Source organism: Vigna unguiculata, chromosome 1 (genome assembly GCF_004118075.2).
Source record: "Vigna unguiculata cultivar IT97K-499-35 chromosome 1, ASM411807v1, whole genome shotgun sequence".
In the NCBI taxonomy this organism is placed as follows: domain Eukaryota; kingdom Viridiplantae; phylum Streptophyta; class Magnoliopsida; order Fabales; family Fabaceae; genus Vigna; species Vigna unguiculata.
This window is the reverse complement of record NC_040279.1, coordinates 1,249,805-1,268,709: the sequence shown is the minus strand read 5'-3', so window position 1 is coordinate 1,268,709 and position 18,905 is coordinate 1,249,805. Positions and strand designations below refer to the sequence as shown.

Here is an 18,905-nt window from a genome sequence, read left to right as displayed (position 1 = left end):
TCTTTTGTAAAACAAGTAAACTAAAAAGGTCTCAAATCTCATATATATCATTCTCATACATTCACCATTATCATCACTTCTATTACACTTTCCAAGATGAGCAGAAGCAGTTTCATTAATTTCATGCTTTGGTAGAAGATGTGAACTTGTAAGTCACATAAGCTCCCAAAGCCATAATCACAAGAATTGCAGCACCCATGTTTGCAACCAAAGGCTTTTCTTCTTCATTCAACTTTCCTTCTCCAATTTTAGTTACTACCTCTTTAGCAGAAGCAACCACTTCTCTTATTATTCCTTTCTCTAATGTCTTCATCTCATCATCTTCTTTTCTCTTTCCTTTCTCAATGCTTTCTTTTCCCTTCTCTGCACTTTCTTTTGCCCTAGTCTTCATTATTTCTGCTCCTTTCCAAACCTCATCGTGGTTAATGTATCTTTGACCTAACTTCATTTTCTCTTCAAGACTATTCAAACCAACTTTATCTTCCTTTTCATGCATTCTCTTCTTCACTTTTTCTATATACGTTGCAATGTCATTTTGCTTTTTTTCCTCCTCCTTCTCGTGTTCTATTATTCTTCTGTCATCATCACCCACTGATGTGAGTTTTGGCTCAGTTTCCTCTTGACCCTTTTGAGATTTACCTGTTTCCTTCACTGGGGTTGAAGCAAAAAGTGGTGAGGGTTTCACCATGGCTTCCTCTTGAACAGTTTTTGGCCTTGGTGACCTATCTCTCATAGATTTTTCTCCTTGTTCCATTGGAGATTTTGGAGGCATGGCTACTTCTTTAGGGTTTGGTTGATCAAGCACTGGTTTTTCTGAGGAACTACTGAGTAATGGAGTTGGAGGTGTTTCTTGTTGTGATGATTTGGGTGAAACTTGTGAAGCATTATTGTTAATGGGTTTCTTTGGCATTGTAACAGTGAGAGTTCCGAGTTCATACTTACCTTGAAGTTTCTCCACTTCGCAATCTTCAGGAACAGAATATGTTTTCTCGAAATTGCTTATTCTGTTGCCTCCCAATGATCGTTCTCCTGTCACCTTCACCACTCGAGAAGATCTCATAAAGTTTATCTTTATCTTCTCCTTTACAAAACCTGCAGAATGCGGAATACAATTATATACATTAATTTTAGGCTTAATTAGTCGGATAATATTCACTTTCGTTAAGATTCTAATTTTTGTGAAAGTGTTTCAATTATGTGGGACGCAATTGTGATGACTGTGTTTGGAGCAGATTAACAGAGGAAGAACCAAAAAGCAGAAGAAGTCCAGAAAATCCTAGAAGAAAGAGCAGGTTTCGAAGAAGCAGCAGCACCCGACCAGTCCGAGTTGACACATATGATGAGGGAGTTTGAGACAAAAATTATTAAAACCGTTAATTTAATTCATGACTTTTACTACTAAATTTTAATATAAATATTAATACTTAATTTTTAAGTCATTTAAAATATCAATACAGTTAACTGTCTTAATAATTTTTTGTTGAAAAGGACTTAATTGAGACATATTTTTAAAAGTGAGATTCAATTGACATATTTTTAAAAGATCTAAATGAAAATAGGTATCATTTGACTAATTAAACCTTAATTTTGTGTAGGAGAACCTTTAAAATTGCATGCATGTCACACGTGTGATGTGTAAGAATTATACGTGTGATGTGTGAGAATTATGATATAACTTTTATATCTGTGTATGTGAAAGAGAGAGATTATATGAACAATTGCTAAGTTCAGAATTTATTATAGTTATGGTATAGTATAGTTTATAAATCTATCTGATCTAAGTTGTGTTTTATTGTTTGCTACAAATATTTTGATAAACAACGCATATAAATCCTAAACATAATTCAATAGTTAAATTTAAATTTGAAGTATATAGAGAATAGAAATTAAATAAATAGTTTAGAACGTTTTTACATATTAAATTACGATTTTATGAAATTAAATTTTTAACAAATGTTTGCCAATTTACAACTACCACTTTTTGTGAAACCTGGTTCTTTTTTCGTTGTAAACTTTTAAATCCAGAAAAAAAAACAAAGTATATAAAAAAAATCCAGTAATGAATCTTGATTATATGGTTATCATGTAATATTGTGTCGTTTAAGTATTTATAATTAATTTAAAAAGTCGATAGTTATTATTCAATTGTTGCTATCCCGAACTACACAGATGAATATTATATATATAAAGTAGTATATACAAAGTGACTAAAAAGATTTATATTGCCCCTCCTAATATTTAATTCCTAACATCATTATTTACACTCAGATGTAATTTTATTAATGTATAGATTCAAACAGAACAATAAAAAAGAAGAAGGTAAAAGGTTATTTAATATTAGTTTTTACCATTTGACGGGATAAAATTTATTTTTTAAAAAAGAGAAAAAATAGTGGTGAAAAGTAATTTTAAATGGAGGTAAAAAAATGATATTAAAATAGCGTTAATCAAAAACTGTTTGAAGAAAGACAATGAAAAGCACTGACCAGGAAGATAAATATGAAGAAGATATGCATTTTTATTTTCCTTCATCTCAGACTTGGGCTCAAAGGTTTCATAGAAAGGACGAATGGAAGCTTGTGTTCTTGTTGTTCTTGATCTTGGTGTTCTTGCTCCAGAAGCCATGATTTCACACTTAGCTTTCAATCTTACAAATGTTTGAGATAGGGTTCTTCTGCATATGTAGGTTATGGAATTGAATTTATATACACACACTTGGTTTTCTTGTTGAAGAGACTATTCCTTTTTGTGTAGTTTGGTTTGTTAATGTATTAGGGTTGGATTTTCCTTTCGCTGCCTACGGAACTTGAAGCATAACTTCTTTCCCAAATAAAGCAGTTGTTCTTTGTTTTTCCTCTACACTTACAGAACAATGCAGAACGTGAAAAATTATAAGGCTTTTAGGTTCACATGAAGAAAACACTTTCATTTTTTTATCTCTATGCTTCCTTTTCTTTCTTTCTTTTAGGTCAAGTTTTCTACCTAAATACTTTTAAAGTACTCCAACCAACGTTTTAATTCTCATCCTCATTTTTTGTCATCTATTTTTCTTAATTATGTGTATCGTCCTGCTTAATCAGTAAAACATTTGCCAATTATAATATAGGCTACAACATATTTTTAATTCCTTAAAAATAAGAAAGTCTTAATATTAGTCGTTATAAAACATTTTATTTGTTTTTTTTTTTTGTAAAATTAAGAATCAGTTTCGTAGTCCTAAAAGCATTAACTTGTGATTTTAATTCCTTTCGAAGAGGTTTCTTTAATTTTCAACTTCCACAAATTTAAAATTGTTTTTGTCTATAATATTTATTTTAAGATAAACAATAAATTTTATCTCAAAAATCTTACCAATTTTTGTTACGAGCTGCATTATATCATAGCATTACTGTACACGATTTTGAATAATTACTTGATTATTTTCTTCAACACAAAATAATCACATTTTAAAAAAACTAATTTACAATATTAGAGAACCAAAATAAAAAAGTCTTCATTAAAATAAAATTGAAATTAATATACTAGATATGCACTGTTAGTGTATTAAGGTAAACTTCTATTCTATCATCTAATCATGCATCAGGTTAATATTTTTCTTAGGGTATATAGTACAAGAGTCAATAAATTAATTTGTTTAGAACACTGCGTCAGAGATAAAATAATTTATTGTATAAAATAATGAGTAGCCGATATAGTAATTTAAAGAACAAAATTCAAAATTGGAAGTTAGAAATATTTAACAGAGATGAAGGAAAAGAAAATGTTGGTGGTCCTAATCTTCCACTACCAAATAGTGACAGGAACTCGAAAACTACAATAGCAAGATCAAATGAAGCTAAAATATTAAAACATTACACACGCAATTCAATTTCATCCGGATGGTAAATATAGATGTCAAAATTTAATGATATTGAAAAAAAATTGTCAAACAGCTAGTGACTTGTAAAAATAAGATCCGGCACTAATAATTGAAAAAAAGAACAAGAAAGGGTAATGAACAACAGTTGCTGATAAAAACTAAATATTCTGGGACTTGTTTAGGATGACACCTTCATATTTAACTTGGAACCACTTCATGGCATCGTCCTTTGTCACACGGTGCTGGATTCCAACACGAGACTTGCATCGACGGCGTCGTCCAACGCGATAGCCAGGACGCTCCAAAACAACAAAGAAATCCATTCCGTAAATACCAGTAGAAGGATCATACCTGAGTGATGCACACACGTTATAATACAGAGGGAAATCATGGACAAGAAGATGAAAATACCATATTTTCAACAGAAGATAATGTGACACAAGTTGTGTTACAAAGGAAAAATGGAAATAAGATAGAAATATCAGGTTTTCAATTAAAGGGAAATAATATATTCTGAAGTCAGCTACATGAATCACATAAATTCAGCAGGGTAAGACAAGTTCAATCATTTAAACTGTAAGAAATTACTTACAACATACTACATAAACTCAGAAAATGAAATTGGTGTGTAAATATTATGAGCAAGCAGTTATGTTATTCATAATGAGAAAATTACTTGATTCCCAAATCAATGTGCTCCTGAATGCCGAAGCCAAAGCAGCCAGTGTCGCTGAAGTTCCTCCTCAGAAGCTCGTACTCCTTCACCTTCAAACCACTTTCCAAAAGCTGCATCGCCTTGTCACCCCGCACCGTCACATAGCACGCGATCTTCTCGTTTCTTCTAATCCCAAAGGAACGCACAGTGTACCTTGCTGCAATATCCAATCAATCAATTCATCAAACTCTAACAGCACGGCTTCCACAATTGCCAAAGAAACAAAGTCATAATCATAATAATACAGATAAAATTCAAATGTAGTTCTTTAGGAACTTTTGGAACTGTTTTTCTATCCAAATTAGAGTTTCACCAAAGTTTAATTGCACAGAACCACGAACACTGACATTTGCTACAGCTAACCACTGAAGTGAAAATCCAATTCTAATTTAATAAATGCCAACACAAAACTATCCAAAACACTACATGAAAGTTTCTTTTTTAAAAAAATTGTTTCAATTCTTCAAATTATGAAAAACTTCATGATTAATCAAAATTTGTGTTTAAACTCTTTAAAAATTACAAACAAAATTACTCGAATAAAATAATTACAAATTACTTACACGCCTTGATTTTATCTTATTATAATCAAACATCTCACCCCCAAGTTTGTTTTTGTTCAAAAGTATGCAGTATTCAGTGGCATGGAGGACTTTGATCGTAAGAATCTGCATTACTCTGATTATTTTTTTTATCTCAACAATTACATCAAAATACAAAACCAGAGATTCAACAATTGCAAAAATATGAACACTGATAATACCTTTGGAGAAAACAGGGGTTTGGCCACTGAGTTGTTCGAGCACCTAAGTAGAAAGAGAGAAGACAAGAGAGCATAAGAGAAGATGAAAAACATTATAATAATATTACAAAATTAAAAAAATATAAAAAATCAGTGCCTTGGCAGCGCGAGTGAGACGATCGCCGCTCTCGCCGACGGAGATGTTGAGGACGAGTTTCTGCACTTTGATTTCTCGCATCGGATTGGAGAGTTTCTTCTCGGAGGCCTGCGAAAACGAAAAGCAAATGAGAGAGTAGTTGAATTGGTTTGAGAAGATAGATAGAAAGAAGTGCAATGGAAGAAAAGAGGAAGAGATTTTGAGCTCACCATTGTTGACGGAATGGTGTGGAATCCCGCGCAGAGAGTAGTGCTTTTGCAGCGGCAGAGTGAAGGAACGATACTAATATGCGAACGAATGGGAAGAAGGTGACTAGGGTTTTTCATTCATGGACTCCATCGGGCCCGATCGCAGTGATGGCCCAAAGGCCCACAAGGGAATGCTGGATCTAGCACAATAAAGCCCATAAAAATACTAGTGTTGTCTTCTTTTTTTATCTTTCTCTCTTACTCGTGTGTCTTTATTATTGTAAAATGTCATTTTTAAAATTATTAAATATTTATAAATTAAGCAAAAATTACACTTATTTTTTTCCGACAAGAGAAACAGCTCTCTATAAATATAAAATCTATAGATTTCTTTTTGTCCACGTCTCATAATACCAATTTTATCTTTAATTATTTTATAAATAATTTATTTTTAACGGTTGTTATCAAAACCTTTTTTTATTTATTTTAAACTATTATTTAAAAAAAATTATACATATCTTATTTCTTTTATTTTACATTTAACAACTTTTTAAAAATAATTATATATTTATTATTAATCTTAATTTAATTTTTTTAAAAATTAAAAAATATAAACACTCTAATAGTACACGTGTGTTGTCGCTGGCAGATACTAATTTCTTTTATTTTAATAAAACAAATTTTTGAATGAACACTCCTTGGCTTTATGTTTTAAATAATTGCATTGACCTTCTTCTATTTTAAATAATTTATTATATTTAAAATTGATGTCAACTAAAAAACATTTATAAAAAGTTGTGAAAATTAAAAATTAAATAAACCTTTATGATGATAATAATTTAAAATTTTTATATTAAAGAATATTTAATACATTTAATTTTAATTTTAATTCACATAAAAATAATCATATATTTTTCATATTTTTTAAGAAAATTATATACTTTTCAATATATATATATATATATAAATGACGTGTCGTAATTTATTATTTTCAAAATTAACGTATCGGTGTATCAGATACGTTTATACACCAATCGTATTTATATATTATAGTTATGAGACGTTTTGTCTCTCAACTTTTAAATTATGTGTATTGAAATAATAGAAATCCAAGAGTGTTAGATTAGATAGAGTTTTATTTCTTTAATATTAATAAATAAAAATTAAAAAAAAATTGAGTAAGATTTATTTATTTATTTATTTTTTCTCTCATGTTTAAGTTTTTTTTGTTGTTTGTATTCATCTTTCATTTACATCCATTTTTGTTTTTTAAGAAAATAAATTAAATACAAATTTATTATTTTTATTTCATTTTTTATTTTATTATTGAAGAAAAACATTTGTCCCATTTGATATAATATTTTTTTCTTAAAAATATAAGAAAAATGATTTTGTGTGTCTCTTCATAAAACGTGATTTAATTATGCTAGTTCCTCTTTTAGTAACTACTTCTTTAATATTTAATTAGATTTTAATAATTTATTTTATAATCTTAAACTTTATTTTCTTAAAATAAGTATATAGATGAAGAAAAAAGAAATGAATTTACCTTTTTCAAAAAGATAAAAGAAAAATAACACAAACTTGATATTAAAAATTTAATGATAAGGGTGGCAATGCGGCCAACCCAGCCTGTTTAGGTTCGATCCTCACTTGACTCATAAAATGCAAACTGTGTTGGCTCTTTCTGCATTTTCAGCACGAGCTGAAAAAGTCTGGCCCATGTCATATAATTGTCAGCCCACCTATTTATTTATTTATTCATTTTTATAAAAGAAAATTCATAAAGTTTTCAATATTCAATAAATTAAAAAATTTTAACAACTTTAAAAAGTTGAATGATAAATTGATAATTGTTATGAAATAAAGCGAATAACATAGAGAATGACGACAGATAATAGAGAAGAGAAGAAACAAGAGAAAATAGAGAATGAGAGAATAGGGAGCAACTCATCTATGTCTTATTATTGATAGGAAGAGTCCTATTTATAGATACAATATGTAATCCATAAAGGAAACAAATCAACTTAGTTAATACAAATATCTACCATAAAGAGTAATGAATCATATGAGTAAATGTATCAAATCAATGGACAATCATTAATTCATAACACTCCCCCTTGAGTGTCCATTGATAAAGAATGTGCCTCGTTAAAACCTTACTAGGAAAAACCCTTTGGGATAAAAAAACCTAGTGAAGGAAAAAGAGTACAACATTCTGTATTCTTTAATACAATATTGTTTATCACATATTCTATTTCTCCCCCTCATGTAAACTTACATCATTAAGGTGACAGAGTCCGAATTTGTGAGTCATTTGCTCAAAAGTTTTTCTTGGCAAAAACTTTACAAATAGACTTGTCATATTTTCAGATGAACGAATTTTTGGATATCTATATCATCCTTTCAACTGAACAATATACTATTGTCTTCATATATGGTTGTTGATTCCATCTTTCTCGGGGATAGTCACAAGTTTCTTGCACATGTTAAATTATAAACCTTAACAAAACATATTCACAACTTTCCTCGTAATTTTGTATGATTAGACGATGTTGCTACTATGGTTTGTTTCATATACCTTAATGAAACCATTGTGCTACCACATTTGAACAAACATCTTGTTTGTGATCAACCATTGTGACATTGTAAAATAACATGCATATCCATAACCCATTGGTCTGAATTTGAATCATTTGGATGGAATATATTCGTAGTACCCTTAAAGTAACGAAGTATATGTTTTACTCCAAACCATTTTCTTCTTGTAGTTGAAGAACTATATCTTGCTTAACAAATTTATAGCAAATGCAATATTAGATCGAGTATAATTCGCAAGATACATTAGTGTTTCTATGACACTAAGATATGGTGCTTCTAGACCAAAAAGATTTTCATCATTTTCTTGAGGTCTAAGAAGAGTCTTTATCAACATCTAACGACCTCACAACTATTGGAGTGCATAATGAACATGACTTGTCCATTTAGAACATTTTAAGTACCTTAATCATATAAGCCTCTTGACGTATAAAAATACTTTTATTTAAATACTCAATTTCTAATTTCAAACAAGATTTTGCCCTTCAAAGATCATTAATCTCAAATTCTTTCAATTGCCTTGTGAGCTTATTAGTAGTTTCAACGACGTTTATGTCATCTACATAAACAATAATTATGGCAAATTCATTATTTGGATCTTTTCATATAAATACAAGACCAAATAGGATCATTTTTTATATCCTTCTTTTAATAAGTACTCAATAAGACGGTTATGCCACACACGTCTTGATTTCTTTAATCAATAAAAGAGCATGTTCAATTTTATTGAATAACCCTATTAAGAATTTGTCTTGTTGGGCAAATAAAATCCTTCAGGGATTTTCATATAAATATGATTCTCAAAAGAATCGTACGAATAGGTTGTAACATCATCCATTAGATGTAAATGCAAACCTTGTTGTGCAACTAGGATAATCGAATATTGCAATGTTGTTGCATCCAATACTAGTGAATATGTTTTTTCACAAATCAATACAAGGTTTTGTGAACAACCTTGAGCAACCAATTGTGCTTTGTATCTAACAATTTCATCATTCTTAATTTGATTTTTGCGCAAAAATTCATATGTACCCAACGGGTTTCATAACTTCAGGTGTGCGAACTATATGTTCAAAAACCTTTCGTTTAGCAAACAAATATAATTATGCTTCTTTGCATATTTTCATTTTGGCCAATCTTTTCTTTGCCGACAATCTTCAATGATCATTGCTTATTGATCTTCATTGTCATTCATAGCATTCATCGCTATATTATAAGTAAAAGTTTCGTCAATGTTAACTTTATTTTGGTTCCATATTATATGATTGATGACATAATTTATTGAGATCTCATCATTTTCAACCATTTCAGGTACCTGAGGTTCTTCTGGAACCGAACCATTAATTATGTCAAATGAATCTTTTTGGGATTTCAACCTTTTCGATTAGGTCATTTTGCATATTAGCTCCCTTTCTCATTCTAAGAGTTTTTATCTTTGGAACCAATAGGTCTACCACGCTTCAAACGTGTCCACATGAGTTTTTCAACCCTTTTTTTTTTTCGCATCATAATAACTGATCATGTCAAACAAGGTAATCATTTTGATTTGTAAACTTCTGGTTTACCATGACATGCATTTTAATTGTACTAATAAACTTGTAGTACAAACTATAAGAGAATGTTGATAATTTCTCCAATACACTTTCTTTTTCAACTCAATCATAGAGATATAAAGATATTTCATATCTTTTTCATTGTTTGTCTCAATATAATATCCATTCAGACAAATATCATTGAAACTTAATAAGTTTCTATTCAACTTCTTGGTAGAAGTATAGTAGCTCTTTTAGAGTCTTCAAATATATTTGTAGTACTATAAATAATACTAACATCGATGTCTCACATTATCAAACAAGAGAAAAATTTATTACTCTTGAGAATTGTATAAGTTGTTGCACTATCAATAAGACGCATATCTTTTGGTACTAGTGCAAAACATTCGTTTTTCATATAAACGTAAATATCAATATGAGATTTTTTTTTTTTTTTAACACTCTCATAATCAATTAGGTGATCAATGCTTTCATTTGCTTTAGCAAAGAAAATAACAATATTAAGATGAGTAGCATCCATATGGCCATAATCAAAATCACCATCTTCATAAGTAAAATATGTTTCTATGTTTTTCTCATTATTTGTAAGATGCTTTGGTGTACAATAAGTACAACTCAAATGGCCTTTACCACCATAATGATAATATATACTTTCATCTTTTTGTCAGCATTTTCACATTTTTCTTTACCCTTTTTCACATTATTGTGTCACTTCTGGTGACAAAATGTGTCTTTGAAATTTTCTTTATAACCATGTCCATAATCAATATCATGATCACGATCATGAAAATATAAATCAAATGTTGCGGCATTCACTTCTGGGAATGGAGCAGAACCAATTTGGACAGGTTTCTTGATTTTCTATCAAAAGCTCATTGCTTTGTTCAGCCATACAAAGGCATGAAGTAATGAAATAAATTCATATATTTATTGCTGCATTCACTTCTGGGAATGAAGCATATTAGGCGGATCTCATGATTTTTCATCAAAATCTTTATTGCTTTGTCCAGCCAGCCATACATAGGCATGAAATAAATCCATAATATTTGTGAAATCTCTTTTCACAATATTTTTGTCGCATGAGCAAATTAATTGCTTAGATGCTTTATTTCTTTATTCAATGGTATCCCAATATCAATTGCATATAAATGTATTTCAACATTTAAAATTCCAATATAAGGAATTCTTCCTTGTAATATCAAGAGTCACAAATCCAAATTTTGCAACTTTTCGCGTGTTTAGAACTAGCATATAACATAATAATATTAATAATAATAATAATCACCGTCATAATAAAAATGAAAATAATAAGATGAAGATGAAAATTGATAAAGTTAAATAATTCTTATCACAAGAGGAAGAATATAAGGTAAAATTATAATTTGAGAAAGGATTAGAAAGAGCCTGGATTGAGACACGCATAACATTGTCGTTATAGAGAAAAAGCTTCCACTAGTCCTCAATTGATTGGAGCATGGTGCTGATAACGTGTTATGAAATAAAGCGAATAACATAGAGAATGACGACAGATAATAGAGAAGAGAAGAAACAAGAGAAAATAGAGAATGAGAGAATAGGGAGCAACTCATCTGTGTCTTATTATTGATAGGAAGAGTCCTATTTATAGATACAATATGTAATCCATAAAGGAAACAAATCAACTTAGTTAATACAAATATCTACCATAAAGAGTAATGAATCATATGAGTAAATGTATCAAATCAATGGACAATCATTAATTCATAACAATAATTTAAAATTTACATCATATTCATATTTGTACCTTGACAGATACAATGTATTCTTCAAATTTTAACACATTCAAAAATACATATAACATTTACTAAAGATAAAGCATAATATTCAATTTTCTCAATCATTGAAAATCAAACAAAATTAATAAATTTTGTTTTTTCTACTAAAAAAGAAATTTGTCATAATTCTTAAAAAGTTATATCAATAATTACTATTTATTTTGAATTTAATGTGTACACCTAGTATCTATGCAATCAGCAATCTCATTATAATTAAATAAATTTGTGGTTACATGCATGCATGTACCTACACTAGAGTTACAGTTACAACTATTCTGATTCTCACTATACACAAAGGTAGAATGTGTGATTGATGGATCAACTCTGTTTAAATAATTTATTTTTTCCAAAATGAAAAAGAGAAACAACACATATTCAACTTTGATATTAATAATTTAATTGTAAGAGGTATCCCTTGTGAGCAGATTTTATCTTTTAGATTACAGTGAACAAGAGTAAACTAATTTAAAATTTCAACTTCATTTTAAAGATTTTACTATCAGCAATCTCATTATAATAAAATAAAATTTTGCTTCTAGCATTGACGATTAGAAAGATAGGTGGAAAGAGATAGTAAAAGAGCAATAATACAAGCATGTACCTACACTAGAGTTACAGTTACAACTATTCTGATTGTGACTATACAGAATGTGATTGATGGATGAAATTGAAGTGAACTAACTCTGTTCTTTATAAGGAGTCCAGATCAATTTGGAAACATCAACATCGAGGCCACCCCTGCCAGCAGCTTTAAGATGGCGATCCAAGACTTTGGGATCAGCACAGATAACATGTTGACCTTTCCTGTATTGAATCAATTCAAGACTCTGAAGGGTGGTTAATATATCTTCAGCTTTAATGGCAGTCATATCACTGAGTTCCTTGATAGAAATGTTGCCCTTGTGCTTCTTCAGAATGTCCAACAGAACTCTCGTCCAATATCCTCTGTAGCTTAGCAGTCCAAGGTCTGATAGGGGTCTTTCAGGTGTCCCAACTTTCCCCTCCTTCTTCGACAGTTCATATGCTTTTCAATCATTCATTCAAATTTCAACCAATTTCAGTCACATTTACTCACTCTATGCACTGCTAAATTTTTTATACAAAAACAGATCTTACACTTACAGAAAGCAATTAGAAATTTTCCATAGCCTTTCCTTTGGTAAGGTGGAAGGGTCAGGATACATGCCAAATTGTAAGATTCCTCCGAATGTTTTTCCTTCACAAGTAAAAGGTTAACATCAAAAATATCAAACTCAACACATCAACAAATAATCACAGCATTGTAATATTTTACCTTGGAGAAATAGCCAACCATGTGACACCCTCGATCATCACATTCGCACAAAACATAGAACAGAAACAGATCTACATCATAATAGAGGGTCTTGTGATCAAGAAATAACTTCGCCAAATAGCAAAGATTCTGCCCATAAACCTTGTTCTTCTTTCCATCAACCTGTTTTCAGATATAAACTAATCAAAAATAATAATAATAAATTCAAACTTCCATAATAATCAAGGACTAATAATAAAAAATGTTCAGATAACTATTGCAACTTGCAACTGCCAGCAAAACAAAACAACTGTCATTTTCTAAATCGAAAGAATTTCCAATATTTGAGATTTTTTAACTTGCACTCATTTAACTATTTCAAAACAAAATCACCTATTTTCTTTTAATTAATTAAAAAAAATATTGGAGAGCTGGTGCTCATCAGGTTAGGAAGCCGCAGAAACTTGGGCAACCATCAATGTTTTTGAAAAAGAACTCTACCCGAATCAAAGGAAGATAATGAATTTTTATAAACAAATTGTGAGTATTCATTGTAAAAAGATTTAAAGATAAGTGACAAAAAGAAAAAACTTAATTTTGAACTAAAAAAGTTGAAGATGATGGAATGGGTACTGATGAAAAAAAAAAAGGAGGAATTTGTGATATTGAAAACAGTGGCAAAAATGTACCTCAAACATTGACAGTGTGCCACTTCTGTATATCTCATCACCAGGGGGATGCTTCAAATCGCACTTCCTCTGCATGAACAGGAAGCCAACGTTAGCACTGAAAATGGTGCTTAAGTGATCGGCATTGGGTATACAAAACTGGCCTCTTTCTTCAAGTTTGTGGGGGCCCAAGGAAGACCGAAAAATAAATACTGGCAGATGATTTTTATAGACTATTTCATGTAATATTCTTTATCAATTTTCAAGTGGTAAAGAAACTAAACATTCAATTCAATTAGAAAGGTTCATTTTCAAATAAGTGGAAAGAAGAAATAAATTTTAAAGATGACTAAATGATTAAAAGTGCAATCCTTAGTATGAGTAAATTTCAAATAAAAAAGAATACAAAATATCAGATTGTTTGGAATCCCATAGAAAAATATCAGATTGTTTGGAATCCCATATAGAACTTCAAAGAAAAATAAGCATATTATGATCCCTAAAAACTAAGCCGTTTTTGTACTATTACTGCAATAAGGAGGACAATCGTAGTAAAATTGGTAATAGGAATTTTTTTGGAGAACAAACATTCCCCATAGTTTCAGTGCCTTAGATTGTTTACAGAAAGCTATCAGCTAGTATTTATTCTTTGCTCAAACAAACAAAAAGATGGAAAACACAAAACAAAGAAATATAAAGTGAAAGGACTTTTTCAGTCACAGCTCACCATATGCCTCTGAAGCTGTTCTTTGCGCTTCATGAAATTGAGGCAAAACTCACAAAAGAACAGCTTCAAACAGTCATTGTATTCTGGAGGGAAGGGGGAGAAGTACCATGTCTCAATCTCATATCTTCCAAGCTCAATAGTAGCTATATTTTTCACTTTTGTAAATTCCTCATGTTCTCGCAAACTGGCAGCATCAAGCTCCTCATGTCCCTATAATTTAATAATACATATACACATTAAAAAACAATGAACAAATTTGAGAGTTGAAGCAGAAATAATCAGATCAGACCACCAGTAGAATATATTGGTTTCAACTTTCATGCACAAGAAAGCAATGATCACTACCCAGCTCCAACAAAATGTCATCATAATCACAATTACATGCTTCATACAACTTCAATCTTACCATTAGAGATACTCATGCAAACATGGTTAGTGTTTTGGAAGCACTATGCATAATAAGGCGTCTTAGAGTATTAGCAATTGGGAACACACTGTTAGGCATCAATTTGAAGTAATACTCAAATATTGATAAGATATTCAAATAGAACGGTACAGACAAAGTGTAGTGCAAGTGCAAACTTAACAGTGCATAGCATTCAATTTATTTTATGCCAAAATAGCGCCTACACACTGTTGAAGTATATGCATAAGAGAAGTAAAAGTATAGCATACGTTCTGTGGTGTGTATTTGTGCCCAACAGCATACAATGAAAATGTAACTGAAAAAGTAATAACTCTACCTCTACATGTGTCTCATCAATCTTCCTCTTTTGATGGCGTGTCATCTTCAAGCCAGTCGCACCCTAAAAAACCATACTTGCAATTTTGTAAATGAGTCCAGTCACAAAGCGAGACCAAATCTTGAAAAAAGAGACAGACATAACATAACCAAGAAAGTCAACACCATTCAAAATATTAAATTGAAGAATGGCCAGTACAAGTGAAGTGACTACAAACTTATATTTAATTCCACATATCTTTTTTTTTTTTGCTACTACCAGGTCCCACCAAAAGGAGAAACCCTTAAAAAGAAAATATGTCTGTTTTAAATATTATAAAACCAGGGCTTTAAATAAAACTCAATGGCATCATTTGTTCCATGTAACCAGTCCCATCTAGTGGAAAAAGATAAAGTTGTGTTTGTAAAGCAACAAACAGATGTCTGGACTACATTATCATTTTTTCCTTGGAAATTCCCATCATCTGCAAAAATTAAATTGATGAGGTCTAAAAAAATGCTGCAATATACAATTTGGAGTATATATTCATTACCTTCTCCTCCACTTTCTCATCCACAACAGCCTCCACTGAATCAAGATCAAGCTGTTCAAGCTTAACCCACTCATCAAGCCTTCTATTGACTGCCAAAGGAAAAGGAACAGGTTAAAAGAACTACGATAAGGCTAAGCATTGAGCATTTTATCATCATCCCTGCCTGCCAGTGTTTTAAATCCCAGCTCGCGACATGTAGAAGCCAGCTCCCAAAACGCTATATTAGGATAGCCACTATTTTGAAATTTGTATATAGCACATTGCTTCGATTCTCAAGAATGATAAAAATATATCAAAATTAATGACATTAATAATTAACAATAAAATGTCAAAGGTTTCCTAAACAAAACATACAAGTAAATGCCAACCAAAGTCAAATCCAAGTTTCTTAGAAAGAGACCATCAATTATCAATTCAAGTTTTTTTCTAGATTTCATTTGTATAACTGAGATCCCAAAATTATGAACCAAAATGCCTCTCTGTTCATGGCATGCTTTAGGAATAAACACATAGTGCCACTTCTGCCACTATTCAACCCGCTCTTTAGTCTACCACAGCAACTACACTAAAACTCTCCGTTACGGGGACCCCTATAGTAGGTGGAGCAGCTGCACAACACTATGCTGCTATAAAAGAGCCATTAAAACCCTAATTCTATTACACTTCTTGGTATCCAGAAAACCAGTTATGACTGTTGTAATTAATTCAAGAGTTTGTCGGTTAGTGTGTATACCTAATTACTCTATAAATAGAGTATGTTGTAACTAATATTCAGCTTCTTCAATAACGGAAGTATTATACTTTTTTCCTCTCTATTTTACTTTGTTTAACTTTCACTTTTTCCTCCAACAATGGCTTCCCTGCGCAGCCCTAATTGCGAAAAAAGCGCCACACACACACAGATGATTCCTTTCTCTTCAACATGCAACTTCTCGTTCCGTAAAACAAAACCTAAAATAAGAAACACTCTTCACTCCCGACAGTACCAAATTCACAACAATCTAAGTTCTTGCAAAGCTTCACTGGTATTCACACCATTTTCGCAGTGAACCTTATCCGAAATAAGACACCAATTACACTCAAAGCCACCGACACAATACTCCCCGTTAACTCGAAAAAAAAGGCCATACGAAACCAATTAAAATTACAACCAAACAAACCCAAAATCAACACACATCCCAGCCAACCAACCAATCCTCGAAACCGAAACCCTAACCGTTCACTCTATTCATTAAAATCGAGAAACAGAACAAAGGACTAGAGGTCTTACACTCGGTGTAATGGACGTAATACTCGTAATCGGCGTTGTGAACCTTCCGCCGTTCGATGACCTTCACGGGATGGTACTTGCCGTCCCTCCACCGGCACATGACGCGCGTGCCGACCTCCAGAGGGAGCACCGACGATCTTCGCCGCTTCGACGTGTTGGACTCCAGCGCCGTCTCCGCGCCGTCGAAGGGCGGCGATTTTCCGTTGCCGTTGGCGGTTGGGGTATCGATCGAACCCATGGGAGAGAAAGATGAGCTGAAAACCGCAGGAAGATGTGCTGAAAGACGAACTGAAAAAACTGCAGGAATATAGTGTTGTTTTTTAGCTGTCTCATAAATAATGGTAATATAATTTAAATTTAAAATAAACAACTATTACAATATCCTTGTATTATTTTTATTTGTGATCATTAAAATATCCTAAATTATGTAAAAATCTCTTATTTAAAAAGAGTAAAATATAAATTTAACAAGTATTATAAACATAAAAAGGAAAAAGAAAAGTGATTTAGGAAATATTACGTAAAAATATACTTCGATGTCCTATGCTTTTCAACTTTGTAGGAAGAATTTGTTCAAAGATAAAAGTTTTGCATGCTTCTTCTTCCTAGGATTCCTTTTTTTTTTTTAATGATAATTGTTCCTTCATTTTCAGAATAATGAAAGTTCCATTTTGGATTACTTATTTGGAAGATAACTTTCTTAAATGTCTTTTTTCAATTGGTTTTTAAATATAATTTTGAAAATGCGTTTGGAAAAATTGAATTGAAAGGGTTTTTTTACTTAAAACACTCATTTTCATAACAAAGAAAATTTTAATTGTAAGTTTGATTTTTAAAAGTGGTAAAACATACTTTTTTCTTTATTATTATTAATTCCATTTTCCCAGCAGTATTATTATTATTGTTATAGTTATTAATTATAATAGATTCTAATTTCGATACAATTATTTTACATAATAAAAACATCATTGTTGTAAAATAAGAATTTCGATTTTGGATCTTTTATACTGTTTTTAATGCTTTCAAATATATAAAATCTGTTGTTAATATACCAACATTAATGTATTTGACAATTTAGAAGAGGGACAATGAAAAGAAATCAACCAAGAATCTGGACTCGAAAAGTAGGTGGCCATTAGGCTTGTTGGACACCGTATGCTTCAGAGGAGGGGGTCTCTCGTAGAGTAGGCGGTCATGAAGGTCTCTACAGGTGGATGTTCCCATCTTGTTTGTCAGGATGGCTACGTTTGGGCCTGAACTGTTTGAGGAGGAGTGCCTAGTGCGGAGTAGGCGGCTTAAGGGGGCTGCTGAAGGCCGTGTACTTCAGGAAGGGTGTCCAGCGTAATGTATGCGGCCATAGGACTTGCTGAAGGCCGCGTATTCTAGAGGGGATCATCCTATATAGAGTAAGCGGCTATGAGGCTTTGCTAGAGGCCGTCTACTTCAGGAAGGGTGTCCAGCGTAATGTATGTGGCCATAGTACTTGCTGAAGCCCGCATATTCCAGAGGGGATCATCCTGCATAGAGTAGGCGGGTATGAGGCTTTGCTGAAGGCTGTCTACTAGAGGATGGGATCTTTTACGGGGTAGGCGACCGTAGTAGGCGGCCATTATGCTTTGCTGGAAGTCGTATACTAGGGGATGGTATCTTTTATTGAGTAGGCAGCCAAAGTAGGCGGCCATTAGGCTTGCTGGACGCCGTATGCTTCAGAGGAGGGGGTCTCTCGTAGAGTAAGTGTCAACGGATATGTTTGGGGCCGTATACTTAGGTATGATTAGGATAGATTAATTTCAAAATTTACTTAAAGTTAAAGTTAATAGAATAAAAAGATATTTAATCCTTAAAATTATAATTCTCCTTTGTTTTTCAAAGTTTCATTTTGGTTGCGTATTTTAGAACAATTTTTTTCTTTTGTCTTGTACAATTGTTTTCTGAAATTTCATCTTATACGGTTGAACTCTTAGTTTTGGGCTTTTAAATACAATTTTGAAAATGTATCTGGCCAAAATGGAATTTAAGTGGGATTTTACTCGATTCTAAAACATTTTATTTTTATTTTCATAACA

The 18,905-nt window shown here is 31.6% G+C and overlaps 3 protein-coding genes across 4 annotated transcripts; all 3 read right to left on the bottom strand.

Annotated features, from left to right (window-relative positions):
• Positions 1 to 16: 16 nt before the first annotated feature.
• On the bottom strand, positions 17 to 2,662 carry LOC114179338 (inactive protein RESTRICTED TEV MOVEMENT 2-like). The gene is made up of 2 exons (XM_028065659.1): positions 2,487 to 2,662; positions 17 to 1,092 (listed from the first exon to the last, which is right to left on the bottom strand). Exons 1-2 carry the CDS (start codon positions 2,623 to 2,625, stop codon positions 122 to 124), a joined length of 1,110 nt encoding a protein of 369 aa, XP_027921460.1. The 5' UTR covers positions 2,626 to 2,662; the 3' UTR covers positions 17 to 121.
• Positions 2,663 to 3,830: 1,168 nt separating this feature from the next.
• LOC114163221 (60S ribosomal protein L11-like) lies at positions 3,831 to 5,814 on the bottom strand. The gene is made up of 5 exons (XM_028047438.1): positions 5,683 to 5,814; positions 5,474 to 5,581; positions 5,338 to 5,380; positions 4,536 to 4,731; positions 3,831 to 4,210 (listed from the first exon to the last, which is right to left on the bottom strand). The coding sequence occupies exons 1-5, from the start codon at positions 5,797 to 5,799 to the stop codon at positions 4,018 to 4,020; spliced, it is 657 nt and encodes a 218-aa protein (XP_027903239.1). The 5' UTR covers positions 5,800 to 5,814; the 3' UTR covers positions 3,831 to 4,017.
• A 5,996-nt stretch (positions 5,815 to 11,810) lies between these two features.
• On the bottom strand, positions 11,811 to 17,151 carry LOC114162605 (histone acetyltransferase of the MYST family 1). Of its 2 annotated transcripts, XM_028046560.1 has the most exons (9): positions 16,840 to 17,151; positions 15,570 to 15,658; positions 15,038 to 15,100; positions 14,295 to 14,504; positions 13,589 to 13,657; positions 12,921 to 13,082; positions 12,749 to 12,842; positions 12,308 to 12,650; positions 11,811 to 11,948 (listed from the first exon to the last, which is right to left on the bottom strand). In XM_028046560.1, the coding sequence occupies exons 1-9, from the start codon at positions 17,075 to 17,077 to the stop codon at positions 11,945 to 11,947; spliced, it is 1,272 nt and encodes a 423-aa protein (XP_027902361.1). In that variant the 5' UTR covers positions 17,078 to 17,151; the 3' UTR covers positions 11,811 to 11,944. The 2 variants fall into 2 exon arrangements, with proteins under 2 accessions (XP_027902361.1, XP_027902352.1); XM_028046551.1 differs by lacking the exon at positions 11,811 to 11,948 and having other exon boundaries at positions 12,138 to 12,650.
• Positions 17,152 to 18,905: the final 1,754 nt, after the last annotated feature.